This window comes from Rhinichthys klamathensis, unplaced genomic scaffold (assembly GCF_029890125.1).
Source record: "Rhinichthys klamathensis goyatoka isolate OS25496 unplaced genomic scaffold, OSU_Roscu_1.1 h1tg000237l_1, whole genome shotgun sequence".
In the NCBI taxonomy this organism is placed as follows: domain Eukaryota; kingdom Metazoa; phylum Chordata; class Actinopteri; order Cypriniformes; family Leuciscidae; genus Rhinichthys; species Rhinichthys klamathensis.
Window position 1 is genome coordinate 20,886 of NW_026606760.1, and position 19,168 is coordinate 40,053.

General features: G+C 36.6%; 1 protein-coding gene across 1 annotated transcript; it reads left to right on the top strand.

The window, feature by feature from the left end:
• The first annotated feature begins 15,284 nt into the window (after window positions 1-15,284).
• Window positions 15,285-17,811, top strand: dusp19a (dual specificity phosphatase 19a). The gene is made up of 4 exons (XM_056265704.1): window positions 15,285-15,778; window positions 16,311-16,357; window positions 16,476-16,628; window positions 17,402-17,811. The coding sequence occupies exons 1-4, from the start codon at window positions 15,556-15,558 to the stop codon at window positions 17,618-17,620; spliced, it is 642 nt and encodes a 213-aa protein (XP_056121679.1). The 5' UTR covers window positions 15,285-15,555; the 3' UTR covers window positions 17,621-17,811.
• Window positions 17,812-19,168: the final 1,357 nt, after the last annotated feature.

Genomic DNA, 19,168 nt, shown 5'->3' on the forward strand with positions numbered 1-19,168 from the left:
CGTGACCGGAGCACTCCGCAGGACCGCCGCCCCCATCATGCTGATGATAGTAGGCTAGTTGTTGCAAAAAATGTGGTTATTGTCTGAATTCTTTTCTGTGGGTTTTATAGTTTTAAGCTTAAAATTTATTTGGTACATTTATACACATATGCAAATATAAGCAGTTTTCCAATATTTAAAAAAAAATCATTTAATGCATCCCAGCGAGCAAAGAGTCGTCTATAATACGTCTAAAAGACGTAATTGTTAGACATCCAAAAGACGTCCTCACAGGAGCCAGAATGAAAGTTTTTTATACGTCTTTTCAGGACGTTGTTTAGACGTCAATTAAAGACGTGCTACAGACGTAATTTTTAAACATCCAGAAGACATCCTCACAGGAGCCAGAATGAAAGTTTTTTATACGTCTTTGCTGGACGTTGTTTAGACGTAAATTAAAGACGTGCTACAGACGTAATTGTTAGACATCCAGAAGACGTCCTCACAGGAGCCAGAATGAAAGTTTTTTATACGTCTTTTCTGGACGTTGTATAGACGTAAATTAAAGACGTGCTACAGACGTAATTGTTAGACATCCAGAAGACGTCCTCACAGGAGCCAGAATGAAAGTTTTTTTATACGTCTTTGCTGGACATTGTATAGACGTCAATTAAAGACGTGCTACAGACGTAATTTTTAAACATCCAGAAGACGTCCTCACAGGAGCCAGAATGAAAGTTTTTTATACGTCTTTTCTGGACGTTGTTTAGACGTAAATTAAAGACGTGCTACAGACGTAATTGTTAGACATCCAGAAGACGTCCCCACAGGAGCCAGAATGAAAGTTTTTTATACGTCTTTTCTGGACGTTGTTTAGACGTAAATTAAAGACGTGCTACAGACGTAATTGTTAGACATCCAGAAGACGTCCCCACAGGAGCCAGAATGAAAGTTTTTTATACGTCTTTTCTGGACGTTGTATAGACGTAAATTAAAGACGTGCTACAGACGTAATTGTTAGACATCCAGAAGACGTCCTCACAGGAGCCAGAATGAACGTTTTTTATAATTTTTTTTTGGACATTGTTTAGACGTCAATTAAAGACATGCTACAGAGTTAATTGTTAGACATCTAAAGGCAGCCAGAATAAAAGTTGTATTAGTCACGTTTTCTGTAGTAGAAATGTCAAAGAAGACTGTTAAAGACCCATATTGAAACGGAAATCCCATTTGTGCATTTTGCAAGGATCCAACTTTAAAAAATCTTTACTTCAAAACAGTGGCAGTGAGTTAGTTCTCACTGAGAAAAACCCAGTTACTCATTGTTAATGGTTGTCGTGTCATGAAACTGCAGACACACAGACCATAGACCTAAATAAGATTTGAAAGAATTTTGATAATATTGAATACTCAATTGAATACGGGAACTGTGTAGAGTCTTGCATTTGTATATCTTATCAATATAATTGTAATAAACTGCTTACCATTTGCCTGTAAACCAAACTGATCACTCCAAGAAATCAACTATTTAAATCTCAAAATATATATTTTATTACTATTTTGTTCTACTGGACCAAAACTTAAAAGCCAGAACAGTAAAGTTATAAATTAACACAATTTCCCTTTAAATAATCTATAAAATGTTGTTAAAACAGTATAACATATCAATTAACAAAATGTGGCTGCTATAAGCTTCACAAGCTTCATTTATAGCGGCAAGCCCCGACTCTCCCGGGGGCATGTTTCAGATGATCGGCTGCAGACTTTATTTGGGCCTCTGTTGCAGCTGGGTCCCATTTCATGACAGCAGCTACAATCAAAGCAAAAAAATACACATGTAAAATAAATAAATACAAACGCCACTGTTGTGGTTTAGCTTGCAGCAGAGATGCATAGAAAATGTTAGTACTCGAATCAATGAAATGAAACAGTTATTAAATCACAAATCAAGTAAAATTACATCAAGCCTGATATAAAGCATTCCACACACACATACACATATATATATTCTAGGGATGCACGATATAGGATTTTGGCCGATATTCGATATGCCGATATTTTCAGACTAATTTTGCCTGATGCCGATACCGATATATTTGTGTGTTTTTTTAAGTGCAAAAAAAGCTTATTAAAGCTTCTATTAAAGTTCTCAGTCAAGAGCAGTGAGTGATTTCCTCTTTGTGTTTTTTTGTTTTATTAACATTAACGAGATAGTTCTCCCCAAAATTTAAATTGTCATCATTTACTCTCTCAAGTTTCTTTCTTCTGTTGAAATTATAAAAGTTATTTGGAAGAATGTGGCTAACCAAACAGTTGCTGTACTTCAGTGACTTCCATAGTATATTTAAGCACAAGAAAGAAATGAATACAGGTTTGGAACAACATTAGAGTGAGTAAATAATGACAGAATTTTTATTTCTGGGTGCAGTATCTCTTTAAGGACAAGCGGCAGCATATTATTACTGTCTCTTTAAGAACTGCACGCGACGCGTCTAATATACACGCATTTGACAAGCAGATTTTCTCTGTTTGCTTTCACTTTAGACATAACCAACTTTGTTTATGTAAACCGTGTGTGTATTTGACAGTATCAGCGCAATAAGACTCGAAAGATTAGTCCGGTATGCAGACTCTGTGACAGGCTTTTAGTTCCTGTGAGCGTCGGGTGTAACGCGCTCAGAAAAGCGGATGTTAGAACAGCGCATCAGCACGTGAATGATATGTTTACCTAGCAAGACTTTGACGCACATGCAAATAATGAACTTTTGTGAATTGCGGTGTCCCGTGACCGTGAGTGTAACTCTACCTCTGCGTTTACATGTGATGTGATGTGAATGTACGTCGCGTTGTACAGTATGTTGAGATGAAGGCGCCAGAATTGAACTGATAGAATGCACGATACTATGATTTTTCTTCAAAAGCAGATCGTGGAGACATTTTAATCGTCCACGATCAAAAACCGTGGGACGCACACCCCTAGTTGGAAGTTTTGCTGGCGCTCATGCTTCGTTCGCGTCACGTGCGCATAGGAAACACGCCACCCTATCGGCAAGGCTCATCGGCAGAAATATTCATATCGGCCGATGCCGATGATGGTCATTTTAAGCTTTTATCGGCCGATACCGATGTTGTCCCGATATCATCGTGCATCCCTAATATATTCGTATTCGTATTGAACCGTTCGGTACGAGGCTTTCGGTTCAGTGTGCATTACAAACCGAACGGTTTGTTGGACCATTTTTCCTGCTGACCAAAATTTCGTTATTTAAAATGTAGGGGCGTGGCAAGCGTGCTCATAATGTAAGAGACGCTGCTGCGACCACAACATTGCCCAACATCAAATAGCAAACGTAATGTAAGCGGAACGAAACTGCAGCTGCGCTACTCGTTATTGTGTGGTTGACGGATCGTTTATCAGTTTGGACCAATCCAGCGTCTTGATCAAGCGACACTGTTACTACACAGCACTAAGAGATCCAGTAAAGAAAGCAGTTGAATTTGCCACTGAAGTAATAATATCGCAGCGAGATCTAGTGAGAAACATTCACATTTCTTCGTTATTAACGGATCAAACAGCGCTGACGTGGAAAACAGGAATAAACATTGTGCCATGAATGAACTATCCAGTGCCCACAGATCAGCAACATTCACCATGGATTTACTGTAGTAACACTACTAACTGTAACCATGGAAGTTTGGCAGGAATAGTAGGCTATAATGCGTTCAAGTAACGTTACGTCGGTTTTATTTCGACATTATGAATAAAATTGCTGCCCTCAAATGTTAATCTGAAATAAAATAAACCTTTGTTTATAACTACTACAATATTACAATTAATTTTTTTCAAGGAGCAAGGAGCTGTTTTTGTTTTATATGCTCCTAAGAAGAGTCAAGTGTAGCTCCATCACTGCTCAAAGTAAAAAATTATCATACTTTGATGAAAAATTATTAAAAAAATTAAATCAAGGAAATTTCTCTGGCTTTTCTTTCTTTTTGCTGTATCAAAAACGTACCGAACCGTGAATTTTGTGAACCGTCACACCCCTAACATATATATTTATTTACATTTGAATACAGTTATCAAAGACCTGTTTGTGAAAGGTTTTTTATTTTTATTATTGTTTATGTTAAAACTAGGGGTGTGACGGTTATTATATAACCGTGAGACCGATGGTTATAGTTGAACACCGTCATTAGAACTCTATAACCGCCAAAACCGTGTTATTAAAATATATTGCAGATAAGGTTATACTAATATCAGTGTTGGGGAGTAACGGAATACATATACCAGCGTTACGTATTCAGAATACAAATTATGAGTAGGCCTAACTGTAATCTCCACAGTAGAGCCCGACCGATATATCGGCGGGCCGATATTATCGGCCGATTTTAGGCATTTTCCTAACTATCGGTATCGGCATTTATAATGGCCGATAAATGAATATTTTAAAAAATGCGGGTGCGGTGATTCATGTAAGGGTGGCGCTGCCAATAAAGCACCTAAAAGCTGTCACAAGAACTGGCAAAAGTAATGATTATGAATACAACAAATATAGCAAGGAGACATTTTAATTTTTTATTAATAAACAAGTGTTTTCAGTCAGTGTCAGCCAAAGATGAAGTTGACGAAGCTGACTTGCGATCTTTAGTGAACGCGTGCCAGAGAGAAATGCACATTTCATTCGATTACATAAGTCTGTCTGTCTTTCGTTTTGAATTGTTCTGTTTAAAAGCAGACATTTCAATATAGATATATTTCAATTCTCAGGTCTATACGCTGAGTTTCGGTTCATGAGACGAGCTCCAGTTCACCCGCAGGCGCCTCCGTGTCGAGATTATCTATCGTCTGCTAAATTTACTTCTTATAAATTAAATCCAGACAAATGGTTGATGAAACATTGATTAAAATTAAGATACAATTAATACAAAACGAAATTCACTTTGAAACGAAAGGTTTTGTGCTTTCTGTTTGATGTCTATGTAAAAGTTTCAAAGCATATTTTAGTGCCGCTTTCAGAGCGCTCACGTCCGTAGTGCTGAACTGTCGCGTCTGTAACATTGTTTTTCCTTAATGCGAACACGAACACTGAAAAATAAATAAAATGAATATTTTATGTAGCCTGTGGAGACTGAGAGCCAACCCTTCTTCATCCGGTGGGTAGTAGCCTAATTGTGATTTGCGCAGTGTAATTCACAGAATTGATTTCTCTGCTACAGCCTCTGTCACGTATTGTGTGAGCTTGTGACTATTGCAAGCGCGCAACTGAGAAGTCCTGATTATATTGTCTGCTATATTTAGGCCTACTTCTTATTTATTAAGGCAATTGGTTGATGAAACATTGATTAAAATGCGTGGCGCGAGCGATCTCCGACAGTAAACTGATTCTGCTTTGTCTCGGGTAAACAGCTGTTGCGACGCAAGCAGTAACGGCCGCGTCCGGTGTAGACAGTGTTAAAGCTCATTCTGCCTGATAACGCTACGTTACAACATCAAGCAATATTCCAATAATTTATATAATTATAACACTTTATATAGGGCCATTTTGCATTAAGAGTAGCCTAGTTTCACGTTTAGTACATTTTGCTTACTAATTATTTAAAATAGTATAAAAGTACTGTACATATGTAATTAAAAACGTTTTCATTATGATATTATTAATTTTACTTTAGTAAAAAGATCTGAGTTCTTCCTCCACTGGTAGAGATTAGAGGAATTAAGAGTAAAAATAGAAGATATTAAGGTTTTGTCAGTGACACTTTTTATATATTTATTGATACAAGTTATGACTAAATTAAAAGACAAAGTCGTTAGTGAAGATTATGCAACAGTATTAGAATATAATATAATATAATATAACATGCAATGCAAACTAGTTTGGTTACAGCTCAGCTGTATAATTCTCATTCTATCATTCCCCCTGCATCCATTACATATCTGTGTCACACAAGTGTTTGATCACCACATTTGAGTGATCATTGCAAAACGTGTTTATAAAATATATTTATTCTGTTTATACTGTGTAAAGTACCCATCAAAAGTTTGTACACACCAATAGGAAAGTGTCCAAACTTTTGACTGGTATACTGTACTATAATACACATAAATAATATTGCTACTGTATTATAATATACACATAAATAATATCGGCCGATATATCGGTATCGGCCTTTTTTTACTCCCTAATATCGGTATCGGCCCCCAAAAATCCATATCGGTCGGGCTCTACTCCACAGAACAAAAAAAAAAGTAAAAAAAAAAAATTGTGTTTGCATTTATGAGGAAAAAACAATGTTACAGACGTGAGCGCTCTGAACGCGGCACTAAAAGATGCTTTAAAAATTTCACAGACACACCAAACAGAAAGCACAAAACCTTTCTTTAAAGTGCATTTAGTTTTGTATTAATTGTATCTTAATTTTAATCAATGTTTCATCAACCAATTGCCTGGATTTAATAAATAAGAAGTAAATATAGCAGACGATAAACACGGAGGCGCCGGCGCGTGAACTGGAGCTCGTCTCATAAATGAACCGAAACTCAGCATATAAGGTAGCCTACTTGCCTCACAGACAGGTCTACTTTTAAACAGAACAATTCAAAACGTAAGAAAACAGACTACAGACTGCTCTCTGCTTATGTAATAATCCGTATGAATTGTGTATTTCTCTCTGGCGCGTTGACTACTGCGAAGATCGTGAGTCAGCATCGTCAACTTCATCTTTGCAGCCGACACTGGCAAAGAAAACACTTGTTTATTAATAAACAATTAAAATATCTCATTGCTATATTTTACATATTCATAATCATTACTTTTGCCGGTTCTTTGTGACAGATTTTAGGTGCTTATTGGCAGCACCAGCCTTACATGTTACACCACCGCATCACCGCACCCACCAGAATAGGCCTGTTTGATTTTTTTTTGTTAAAGTCCCACTCCGATCATATTTTGAGCTATTTTTAAACATTCCCAGTGGTCTTTAAATTATGATTATGCCATTTTTAGCCAAAATCACAAAACCTGTGCCGTATTCTGGGACTTCGCTTCAGCAGAGCGGCAGTAGCTCATTAGCAATTCGCCTCTGCGTTGTGGGCGGAGCCGTTGGCACGGAGACGACCCTCCCCCTGCCCGTTGCTGAGAGCTCTGTCTCTCCCGCTAGCTTACACCCCCAATACCGGTGGGGCAACAGTATTATATACACGTTAATTATTATTATCCGAAGTTAATCAAAGTTATCACCGATCACCAATCATTATTTCACTCCAAGACATCGCGTGTGGAGACGCCCAGTGGAGTTACTACGTCACAACTCCAGTCTATTTTAGCCGGCATTTTAGCGTCTGCTACTGATTCACGGCCATTTGAATGTAGAAATACTCAGAAATACAACTTTGAGCTTATTTTTCTCAAGATATGTCCTCTAACATCAGAAAAATGCCACAAGAACATGTTAACACCTAGAAAAACATTATTTTCATCGGAGTGGGTCTTTAAGGATTTGTTTACTGTGTGTGATTCATTTAATGGAAAGCTCAAGTCACTGCTAGTTGTCTGGCTGTTAATTCTAAATAAACGTAGAGCAAGTAGCAGTGTCTGCTCGTTTATTCAAACTAAGTTGTCCTATAACAGACGAACGTCGCAACGCTATGTTTTTTTTTGTTTTGAAAACCAAATCTTTTGTATGTGAAAGAGCCATGCGTTAAAAGTCAGATGGCACAAAATATGAACAAAATAAATAAAAAAATTGAATATTGAATTGCATAGCATCATATTTTTCTCCATTGCATCGTATTACATTGAATCGCATCGCGTTGAGTTGAAATCAAATCGCACCGCATCGTAATAATAGTGAATCGCATTGCATTGCATCGGTAGCTGCTTATATGTAGCCTATCTTTAATGTATCGTATCGTTGGCTATGCATCGACATGCGTATCGCATCGGCCTCAGTTATGGAGATGCACATCCCTAATACCTACATAGGAAAAGTAACTACATTTACATACTGTGAATCGTTTTTTTAAATCGAGAATCGTTTTTGCATCGAAAATCGCTATTGAATCGAATCTTGAGCCTAAAAATCGGAATCGTGACATTTTCTGAATCGTACACCCCTAATATAAACACACCTGTTTGCTTGGAACACCCCTTTAATTGTAAATTTATTAAATCACATGTAAGGTTTATAAATAGTAGCTAAAGGAGAGTAAACTGATACCCCCTTTATTTTCTCTACCTTATGCCGTCCGAAAGGGTATGTGATTTTCTTTCTTCAGATGAACACATTTTAGAAAAAATAAACTAGACTTTTAGAAAAATTATCCATCTCTTGTGTTTGTGTTAAATACTGCAAGTGAATAGACACCAAAATGCGGAAGGTCGAAAAAGTCCAAGAGCATTGTAAAGCTCACATGATAAATGCAGAAAACATCTTGTGTGAACAACACAGCAGGCTGTACTGTATGAAGTTTCTGGTGCATGCACTTGCATTATATTGGCTAACAATAATGGATAATTTTTCAAAAAATCTTTGTGGAAAGAAAGTCATATACATCTGGAATGGCACGGGAAAAAAGAGATATTTTTTTTATTTTGGAGTGCACTGTGCCTTTAAAATTGACTACGGTTTTAGATACTGCAATGGATACTTACTAGTGATGGACTTGTTTCTCTGTTGGTGCCTGTTCTGCTCCGTAAACATTGTTCCAATGCTTGATCTAAAAAAAAAAAAAGTTAAAAAGTGCGTTAATAGATTATTGATCTGGGTGACATAGGACCATTTTGAATGTGTTCCTTAAATAAATTATACAGGTTATGTGTTATATAAATCTGGAGAACCCTTACTAAAATTAACAATGTTTTGTGACACTAACCAAATGGTAATAAAATATTGTAATCAATCCACCATAAAAAAACATGGTTTCTACACCTTTACTATAATAAAAACCATGGTTAATTTAGCAAATGTCCTTAAAAGAACAGCTCATCCAAACAAAAAGAAAAGTTCTCTCATTATTTAGCCTACTCACCCTCATGTTGAAACTGTATGAGTTTCTTATGTAGAACCATAATTAAGATATCTTGAGAAATGCCTTATTTGTTTTTGTTTTTCTCATACAGTTGTTTTATTCCCAACATTCTTGTGTTTCACAAAAGTAAGTTAGACATTTATTTTTGGGTCAGCTAGGCCTGTATAAACTCAAGAAGATAGAAGATAAAACATTGTCTGGAGGGTTTGAACCAGTGTGCCTTTGAGCAGAGTGTCCATGTTCTGCCTCTATTTCACGTGTATTTTATGACAATACTCACCATCTGAAGATCGTGTGGCTGGATAATATTTAACGTTACTCCCAAAATGCCTGGATCATGAAGGAAACACACACAGCAATATTAGCTATTTGTTTTTACTTAGGCTACTAACAGAGACATTTGCAAAAGCTTGCAAAATTGACTCACCAGCTCCAAGACAATAACGTTAGGCCTAACTTTAACGTTAAATCCGCGATCAACAATTTAAAAGCCTAGTTTGCAGATTCTTCTAGACTCGAGTAAAGGAGTGTGGTTCGAGTTCTTCTGTCTAAAGAGACAATGTTCTCAGTTCACTCATTGTAAAGCTCCAATGCTGAGTTTTATTTTATTTTTTTATCATAAACTAAGTTAGCTGACAATACACATGCTAGCTCAGCACATAATTAGCCTAATACATTGGAATACCGTACTAATATCAATATTTCTCTAATCGCGTTTAGATTCTCCATTTAATACACTATATTTTGATGTATTAGAATTTGTATAAAATAAAAAGTTATTTACGTTACCTTCCGTAGATTGCAATATGTCCATTATTCGTTGTCCATATTCCTTGTTTGTTCTTCATTTACATCCCGCAACTCGCTCAAAATAAACATTTAGCAGTCCGATGTAAAATAATCCATGTTTTAAACAATGTAAAAGCCACAAAACCGAAGTAGGTCCCGAGCAGCAGCACACACACCCACTCACTTCAACTGACGTATTCAAACTTGACTCGTAAAGGCGCGGATAGTTGTCATTGGCCAGATTCCTGGATGACAGTCAGAATAACCAATCATGCTCAAAACAACTCGGAGAGACAGCCAATAGTGTGAAAACATTGCAATAACAGGACAATATGAAATGTTTTAAATGAAAGAATAGGAAAAAAATATACACGTGCTATTTAGTTGTATTTGTAGGCTGGCTGTTATATTTAATCAATTGTTTAAATGTGTTTTCATTGCAGTGTATGATTAAAAATGAAAGATAAAAAATGAAAGATAAAAAATGAAAGATTAAACAGTAACTTGTATACCATATATAATAACATTTATTTATCACTGTTCTGATAAACAGCAATTTAATAGAGCAAACAGTATAATTAAACAGAGCAAACACTGCATATCCATTCATATACAATTCTGTATGACGTATGTGAAAAACTAATGGATTGGTATCATGGTGGTGACATTAGAGTTACATTCATGTGACCCATAATGACCCTTTTGCACTTTCACAAATTCTTGACCTTTCCTTTAGAAACACTCTAATGCCTAATAAATGTCAACATGCTTTGTGGTACTGTTACACAACATGTTGGTTTAGGGTTAATCCCTCTGTCCAACGCAACACTTGCTAACATTGGTATAATTAAGTTACAACATAATACCCTGGGTTTCACAGGCAAGGCTTAAAGGAGAACTCCGGTGCAAAATGAACCTCGGGTCGGGTGTAATAACACATTGGTACAGACTAAATCGTTCCCTGAGATTTGTTTTCATGATAATCGAATATAAAGAGTTTTATCTCTAAAAACAGTTTAGCTTATAACGCTAGTATATTGGCATAGAGTAAGCAAAAAGAGATCGCTAGTTAATACCACTAACAAGGCTCAAATTAGCCCCACACTAACACGGCAGCATAATGAGGGTCCTTACATGCAAACTGAAGCATTGAGAACTTTGTAAGTGTATAGACAGTTTAATAAGAAGATACTTTACACAGACAGTACAGTTAGCGCATACAGACAGGAGCCATCTTGGAAAACAGTCTCGACCAATCGAACCACGAGGGTGAGCGAACAGTACGTGTAGATATTGAAGATAAGATAAATTATATTTATTTTTTTATTTTCTCTGTTGCGATAAGTGCTTCTCTTACGCGCTCAGTGCTTTCTTCCGGAAACAACGGACCATATGAGATTCCAAGTCACAGTTCAGCTCACGTATCACCGTGTTCGTGGTTTGACTGATCGAGACTGTTTTCCAAGATGGCTCCTGTCTGTATGCGCTAACTGTACTGTCTGTGTAAAGTATCTTCTTATTAAACTGTCTATACACTTACAAAGTTCTCAATGCTTCGGTTTGCATGTAAGGACCCTCATTATGCTGCCGTGTAAGTGTGGGGCTAATTTGAGCCTTGTTGGTGGTATTAACTAGCGATCTCTTTTTGCTTACGCTATGCCCAATATACTAGCGTTATAAGCTAAACTGTTTTTAGAGATAAAACTCTTTACATTCGATTATCATGAAAACAAATCTCAGGGAACGATTTAGTCTGTACCAATGTGTTATTACACCCGAGGTTCATTTTGCGCCGGAGTTCTCCTTTAAGCCTGTAGTCCAGACTAAAATGCACGTTTGAGCTGTATTACCTGAAAGCAACTTGTAGGCTATACTGACATATCTTATGTCAGTGCCATTGTTTTGTCTCAAGATGCACACCAGTAATGTTTTTTTCTTCTAAGGTACATTTTTAAAAGCTATAATTGAATGCCCAAATTTAACTAAGGCCTAATCCTGGCTTTATATCTAAACCCTGTCTGTGAAACCGGGGGTTAGAAATTAAGGGGTTAACCCTAACCTTAACCCTTGTCTACAGACTTTTATTTAACAGCATGGATACTCCAAGGTGTTGACTGCAGTGGTTAGGTCTTTAGCATTTATAAAGGACAAAGATCTTCTCACTGTGACAGTCTGTAATGTATTTTAGCAATGATTGTTTGTAAGGATTGTCCCTAAAATAGAGCTATTGATGCATTCAAGACATGTCATAAAGATCGTATTTACGAATTGAACACACATGAACGCAACCACAATGATGAACATAGGAAGTTATTTACTGTAAAATTAGGATATTTTTTTTACAGTGCAGTATGAACATCTGTTCTGAACTAGTTCTGGCTGTCAGTGGACGTTTAGATAATGGCCAGATTGGACATCTTTTATTTACGTAATTTATTGACTGTTTCTGGATGTCAACGGACGTCCAGATTATAGTCAGTATGAACGTCTTTTCTCAACTAGTTCTGGCTGTCAGTGGACGTTTAGATAATGGCCAGATTGGACATCTTTATTCACGTCATTTATGGACCATTTCTGGATGTCAACGGACGTCCAGATTATAGTCAGTATGAACGTCTTTTCTCAACTAGTTCTGGCTGTCAGTGGACGTTTAGATAATGGCCAGATTGGACTTCTTTATTCACGTCATTTATGGACCATTTCTGGATGTCAACGGACGTCCAGATTATAGTCAGTATGAACGTCTTTTCTCAACTAGTTCTGGCTGTCAGTGGACGTTTAGATAATGGCCAGATTGGACATCTTTATTCACGTCATTTATGGACTATTTCTGGATGTCAACGGACGTCCAGATTATAGTCAGTATGAACGTCTTTTCTCAACTAGTTCTGGCTGTCAGTGGACGTTTAGATAATGGCCAGATTGGACATCTTTATTCACGTCATTTATGGACTATTTCTGGATGTCAACGGACGTCCAGATTATAGTCAGTATGAACGTCTTTTCTCAACTAGTTCTGGCTGTCAGTGGACGTTTAGATAATGGCCAGATTGGACATCTTTATTCACGTCATTTATGGACCATTTCTGGATGTCAACGGACGTCCAGATTATAGTCAGTATGAACGTCTTTTCTCAACTAGTTCTGGCTGTCAGTGGACGTTTAGATAATGGCCAGATTGGACATCTTTATTCACGTCATTTATGGACCATTTCTGGATGTCAACGGACGTCCAGATTATAGTCAGTATGAACGTCTTTTCTCAACTAGTTCTGGCTGTCAGTGGACGTTTAGATAATGGCCAGATTGGACATCTTTATTCACGTCATTTATGGACCATTTCTGGATGTCAACGGACGTCCAGATTATAGTCAGTATGAACGTCTTTTCTCAACTAGTTCTGGCTGTCAGTGGACGTTTAGATAATGGCCAGATTGGACATCTTTATTCACGTCATTTATGGACCATTTCTGGATGTCAACGGACGTCCAGATTATAGTCAGTATGAACGTCTTTTCTCAACTAGTTCTGGCTGTCAGTGGACGTTAAGATAATGGCCAGATTGGATATCTTTATTCACGTCATTTATGGACTATTTCTGGATGTCAACGGACGTCCAGATTATAGTCAGTATGAACGTCTTTTCTCAACTAGTTCTGGCTGTCAGTGGACGTTTAGATTATGGCCAGATTGGACATATTTTTTTAAGTCATTCATCGACTAATTCTGGATGTCACCGGACGTCCAGATTATAGCCAGTATGAACGTCTTTTCTCAACTAGTTCTGGCTGTCAGTGGACGTTTAGATTATAGCCAGATTGGACATAATTTCTCATTGTCATTAATCAACTAATTCTGGATGTCAATGGACGTTCAGATTATGGCCTGGACGGACGGACGTGATATCAACCTGTTTTGTATGTCCACAGACGTCGCTTGCTCAGTGGGATCATACATTTTTTAGATAATAAACCAAGAGAAAATAACCCCCGGTTTCACAGACAAGGCTAAAATGCATGTCTGAGCTGTTTGCCATTGTTTTGTCTCAGGATGCACACCAGTAGGCCTACTGCTTTTTTTTTTTTTTTTTTTTTCTAAGACACATTTATAAAAGCTATAAATGCCAATTGAACTAAGGTCTAATCCTGGCTCAATCTAAACCCTGTCTGTGAAACCAGGCCTAAGAGTGGAATAACTGAAGATTCAGAAATGCTGTTATTAGTGAGACTCTGAATAAATTGAACCAATTGCTTCGCAAAAGATCTAAATTCGAAGTGCTCGAAACATCGCACTGTGGAGAAATATGCGGGTCAAAGTTGTGCAAATCATCTGAAGCCATAAATGTTTTTATGAAAGTGTAATCTACTAAATGTAATACAAATAATTGAATACCCTTTAATATGAAGTCTCTGCAATTTGGTCTTGTAGCATAGGCTATAGCCTAATTTTGTGGTGTCCGTTTTACCTATAGCCTGTTTTGGGCAGGTTTTGTTTTGTAGGGCAATTAGAAACAATTAGGCTAACTATCACTCAATTTTCATGATATGCATGTTTATTAAAATGTATTAATTAAAATCATCATGACTTCACCAGATCATTAGCCTACCTACCCTGTATCGACAAACCGGACAAAGGCGGAATTCAAAAAGTTTTTTTCTTGTTTTGTTCTTTTTTCTATTAAAAACAATGTAGCATTGCATATAGCCTAACAAAAAAGATACAGTTAAGAGATATATAACAAATAGCATCAAGGGTGGATCTTACGTGGAGCTCCTCCTCGCTAGACCTCCAGCGGGGAGGAGTAATTGTAATTTGGGCCTAATGGGTGGAGCTAGAATATCCAACCACACCCTAGCCCTACCCACAACTCTATCCCTCCACTCCCTAGAGCTCCAGGGAGGATTCCAACCAGTCATGATCCCAACCCATTGCAGAGAGGAGGAGCTGGTCGTCATTTGACTCTGCACTGCAGTGGGCTACCACTTGAATTTGATCAATACGCGCTCCGAACCAATGATTCGAAACAAATGATTCACAAAGGTTTCGAATCCTCATGAAGCAGTGATTTGAAAGCGCCCCCATCATTCATTCATTCATTAAAAATATCTAGGCTAGGCCTACTCTATTTTTTTTTTTTTTTTTTTTTTTTACATAAGTAGGCTATAGCTTCAACAGCGTTTTCAAAACAGTTTTCAGTAAACAAAAAAAGTAGATTGTAATTTACAGCTAGCCTATGCAAAGGGTTATTGATAAATCGGGCGGTTATTGACAAAACACACGTTGCCTATTGTTATGTAGCCTAACATCACTTTAGATTTTCACAAATATATGGCAAAAATCGTAATATATAGGCCTATATATTATTATATTAGCTAATAACTGCAGTATCTGCGCCGAAGACGTTCGCGCGAGACGAACGTAAACCGACTGCACCCATAAAATTGCCGACATTAAAAATTCTTTTATAAAGCTGCTCTGAAAATACGTGAATAGTTTGCGCATTGGAGACAGGTTCACTAATGCGAGCAAATATATGCAGTTATATTTCTCTCCTTTAGGTGTCACTGTTGTTTTGATCTTCCCCAGGTAATTATGCTGAGGTGCGCTAATGAATCTTCTCAGTTTTCAGGTAGTATCAAGGTCACAGAAATTTAGACGGGCATTCATTTACTAGGGAGGGAGCAAAGCACAGTCTCACAGCACAAACTAAGATTAGGAGCCTTTACATTTCTGCTTGGGACATCCCCGCCGCAAATGTGATGCAGTCGCTTGCACAAGAAATAAAATCCTTCTCCAAAACTAAATTGCGAAAACAATGCACCAGAGTAACGACTTTGAGCGGCAGGCGGATTATTGAGACATGGAGAGGTTCCACTGTACAGGTGGTTGAGGAAACAGTACAGCCTGAAACTGCATGTGGATATGTTCAGGATAATAACTGGGATCTTCAGGTTGGATATATTAAACCATATATGTTGCTTGGTGAGTAGTTGATCTTCTCATTTGACACTGTAACAAAAATACGTAAAACCTCACATGATGGCCTGTTTTAGTCATTATATGTAATGTATAGAATTAAATGATTAAAAACTTTGTATTGTATCATTTTAATGTTGTACATTGTGTACGTAATGAATGCATTAAATGTAATATGTATAAAGTAAAATGATAAAATAGCCTATAAATGATAAAAAAAAAAACGTTATTACAAATGATTCTAATAATGTAATATATTCTTAAATTTTTAGGTTGCACTTTATTTTAAGGTGTCATTGTTACAGTGTAATTATATATTTAAGTACTGTAATATTAATCAACAAAATGTCCTACTATTAGGGTTATGTAGGATAAGGGATTGGTTGAGGGTTAGTTGTAAGTAATCATGCATAATTTACTGTTATTACTATGGTAAATACATGTAACATATGTAACAAGGACACTGTAAAATAAAGTATTAGCGATTTTTATATATCCTAATAGTAATGAATGATTTTTAATTATGTTTATTTCATAGGGTCACAAGATGCCGCTCATGACTTTGGTACTTTGAGGAAATATAAGGTAATGTGCTTGACTGATTTCTTATTTACTTGAGTTTATTATTATTATTATTATAGCATGTTATTATCATTTATAATGTAACTAAACTTGATGACGTATGTGTTTCCATTGATTTCAGGTCACACATATATTAAATGTTGCGTATGGTGTGGAAAATGCCTTCCCTGACTTGTTCATCTATAAGACACTGAGCATAATGGATCTGCCTGACACTAATATCATATCATATATCAAGGAGTGTGCACAGTTTATAGACCAGGCTAAAGCTGAGGTAACATTTGCCTTTTGTTTCTTTGCATAGTCATAATTATATAAAATATACATTCGGTTAATATCATGGGATTTTGCACAAATTCATTTGTTTTTGCTCAAATCCTTGCATTTTGCATAATGTAACACCAATGTATGGAGGTCTGGCAGCATTAAAAGAGGGATATTTCATTCTCTCTGTGTAATTTCCTGAGTGTTGGGCTTTAGCGCCTGGCCTATGTGATACTGCATCGGTCATCCAATGGCTAACTCTCTTATTCTAGGTGACCATGCGGAGGAGTGCTGAATAATGGATGCTGAGTTTTCACAATGCATTATTCAGCAAGTTGTAGAAAGATCATATCACTAACGGGCCATTGTTTGTCATACAACCTCTTTACTAAATAGTGTCGCCAGTCACCCTTAACCTGACACTGCCTCATGATTCAAATTCTCTAAGGTTTATGATTACAATGGCTGCTGGAAATAAGTTTCCATTCCTTTGTAAAATGAGCGTAGCACCTCCCGCCACCTAATTTACTATGTCGTCTATGATGCAAAGGGAAACAACAGCTCAGTTAATCAATTGATGTTCTTCTCAACTCGACGGAATGTGGTTCTCTCACCCGTAACTTGCAATTTTGTAATTCCTTGCAATTAGCATAGGATTAATTACATGCTTTATAATGGAGTATGTAATGATGTGAAATTAAATGCCTCCAGAGGGATTCTAGTAGCTTCCGGAAACCATTTATTTTCCTGCTGTTTGACTGAACAGTTGTTTTTTCTCTCCAGAAAGGAGTCGTACTTGTCCACTGCAATTCCGGAGTTTCGCGTTCTGTCTCGGTTGTCATTGGATATCTGATGTTAATGGAAAATCAGGCATTTGGTGACACGTTTGCACTGGTGAAATCTGCTCGACCGGCCTCTTGTCCAAATCCGGGTTTCATGGAACAGCTGAAAAACTTCAGACCACAAGACGCTATACAAGCAAATGGTTTGGGTCATGATTGAACATTATTCTGCGGCTGCATTCACTCAATGTTAAAAGGATAATTCACCACATAATTAAAATTCTGTTTTCATTTCTCATCCTCGCATCTTTTTGAATCTTTAGGTCTTTCTTGGTCCCACTTTATATTAGGTGTCTTTAACTACTATGTATTTACTAACATTAGATAATGCACTTACAGTATTGAGTTCATACATGTTTTTACATTGTACTTGCATTTTATAAATACCTGCACGTAATTACATCTACAATTACACTGTTGATCCTTTCTCTACCTCAAACATACCTATACAACCAAACCTCTATCCCTAACCTTACCTGTATCGTTTTTGCAATACAACATAAACACAATAAGCATTGGAATTATTTTTTTTGATGTAGGTGCATAGTAGTTAAAGACCCCTAATATAAAGTGTGACTACTTTCTTCCTTCTGTAGAACACAAACTGTGATACAGAGAATGTATAAGCTGCTCTAATCTACTCGTTTCCTTAAAGTGAATAGCTGTCAAGTAAGATTTTCAAGGCAAATTTGGTAAATAACTTAAATTTCAGTCTGTTCCTCACACAAAGCTTAGAATATAGCACATGAGTTAGGCTATATATGCAACTTTTATGGAGTTTTTTTGTTGTCTTTTATTGTTTTTATCATTTTTTCACACAAAAAAGTAATATATGATATGAGGGTGAGTAAATATTGGCAGAATATTGTTTTTTTTGGTGAACTGCTCTTTTAAAGCCACCAGTGCTTCCATTGCAGTCTCATATATGGCTTTGATTTAACACTTTGGAATTGTCTTATAGGTGCTAAACCAGCCATTCTCAGAGTGTTCTGGCAAGGTTCTCTCAAAGTTATGAATAAATGTTCTTCCAGTAACATTAACAGAACATTTGTTCAAAGTTATCTGGTCTTTAATAATGTTCAAATGTCTGAAATTATGGACATTCTTCTAACATTTTTAACTGTTACTTGTTTCAGGATGTTCAGAAAACATTCAAAAGTATCCCATAATGTTTGCAAAATGGAATGTTTTCTTAATGTTCGCATAACCTTTATTTTTTATTTTTTATTAGGCTATTTAAAAAAAAGACATTTCGAAAGTTCAGAGATCATTCAGAAATAATGTTGTCACAACACACTGTGAAAAAAATGTTCTGGTAATTTTCTGTCAGGACATTATCCATTAATTTTTACAGACATTTCTGTTAACCAAAACACAGTGCAATGCAGTGCATAATTCAACATACAGGTAAAACAGGTAAAAATTCCTTCATATTACAGTATACACTATGGCCTATTTTTACAGACAGTTTTTAGAGTACATCATTAGCTTTTAGGTCATGAGTTGGAATTTGAATTAAATGACAGGAAGAGGTATTTACTGAATCGCAGTACTAAGAAATTCACTATAATTACAGAAGAGTTTGCATTAGTTCCCATTTCCAATGTACCGTATTATTTGTAATTCCGTAAATTCAATTACAGTTTAATTACAGGAATTCACATTCAAAGGCCATTAACACCCAGACACTCATTTAAGTAGCTTCTAT

Excerpts from the sequence above, each read along its gene's own strand:
- dusp19a (XM_056265704.1), top strand. The coding sequence starts at position 15,556 with ATGCAGTCGCTTGCACAAGAAATAAAATCCTTCTCCAAAACTAAATTG. Across the intron at positions 15,779-16,310 it reads TAAACCATATATGTTGCTTG|GGTCACAAGATGCCGCTCAT; the intron begins GTGAGTAGTTGA and ends TTTATTTCATAG. Across the intron at positions 16,629-17,401 it reads TAGACCAGGCTAAAGCTGAG|AAAGGAGTCGTACTTGTCCA; the intron begins GTAACATTTGCC and ends TTTTCTCTCCAG.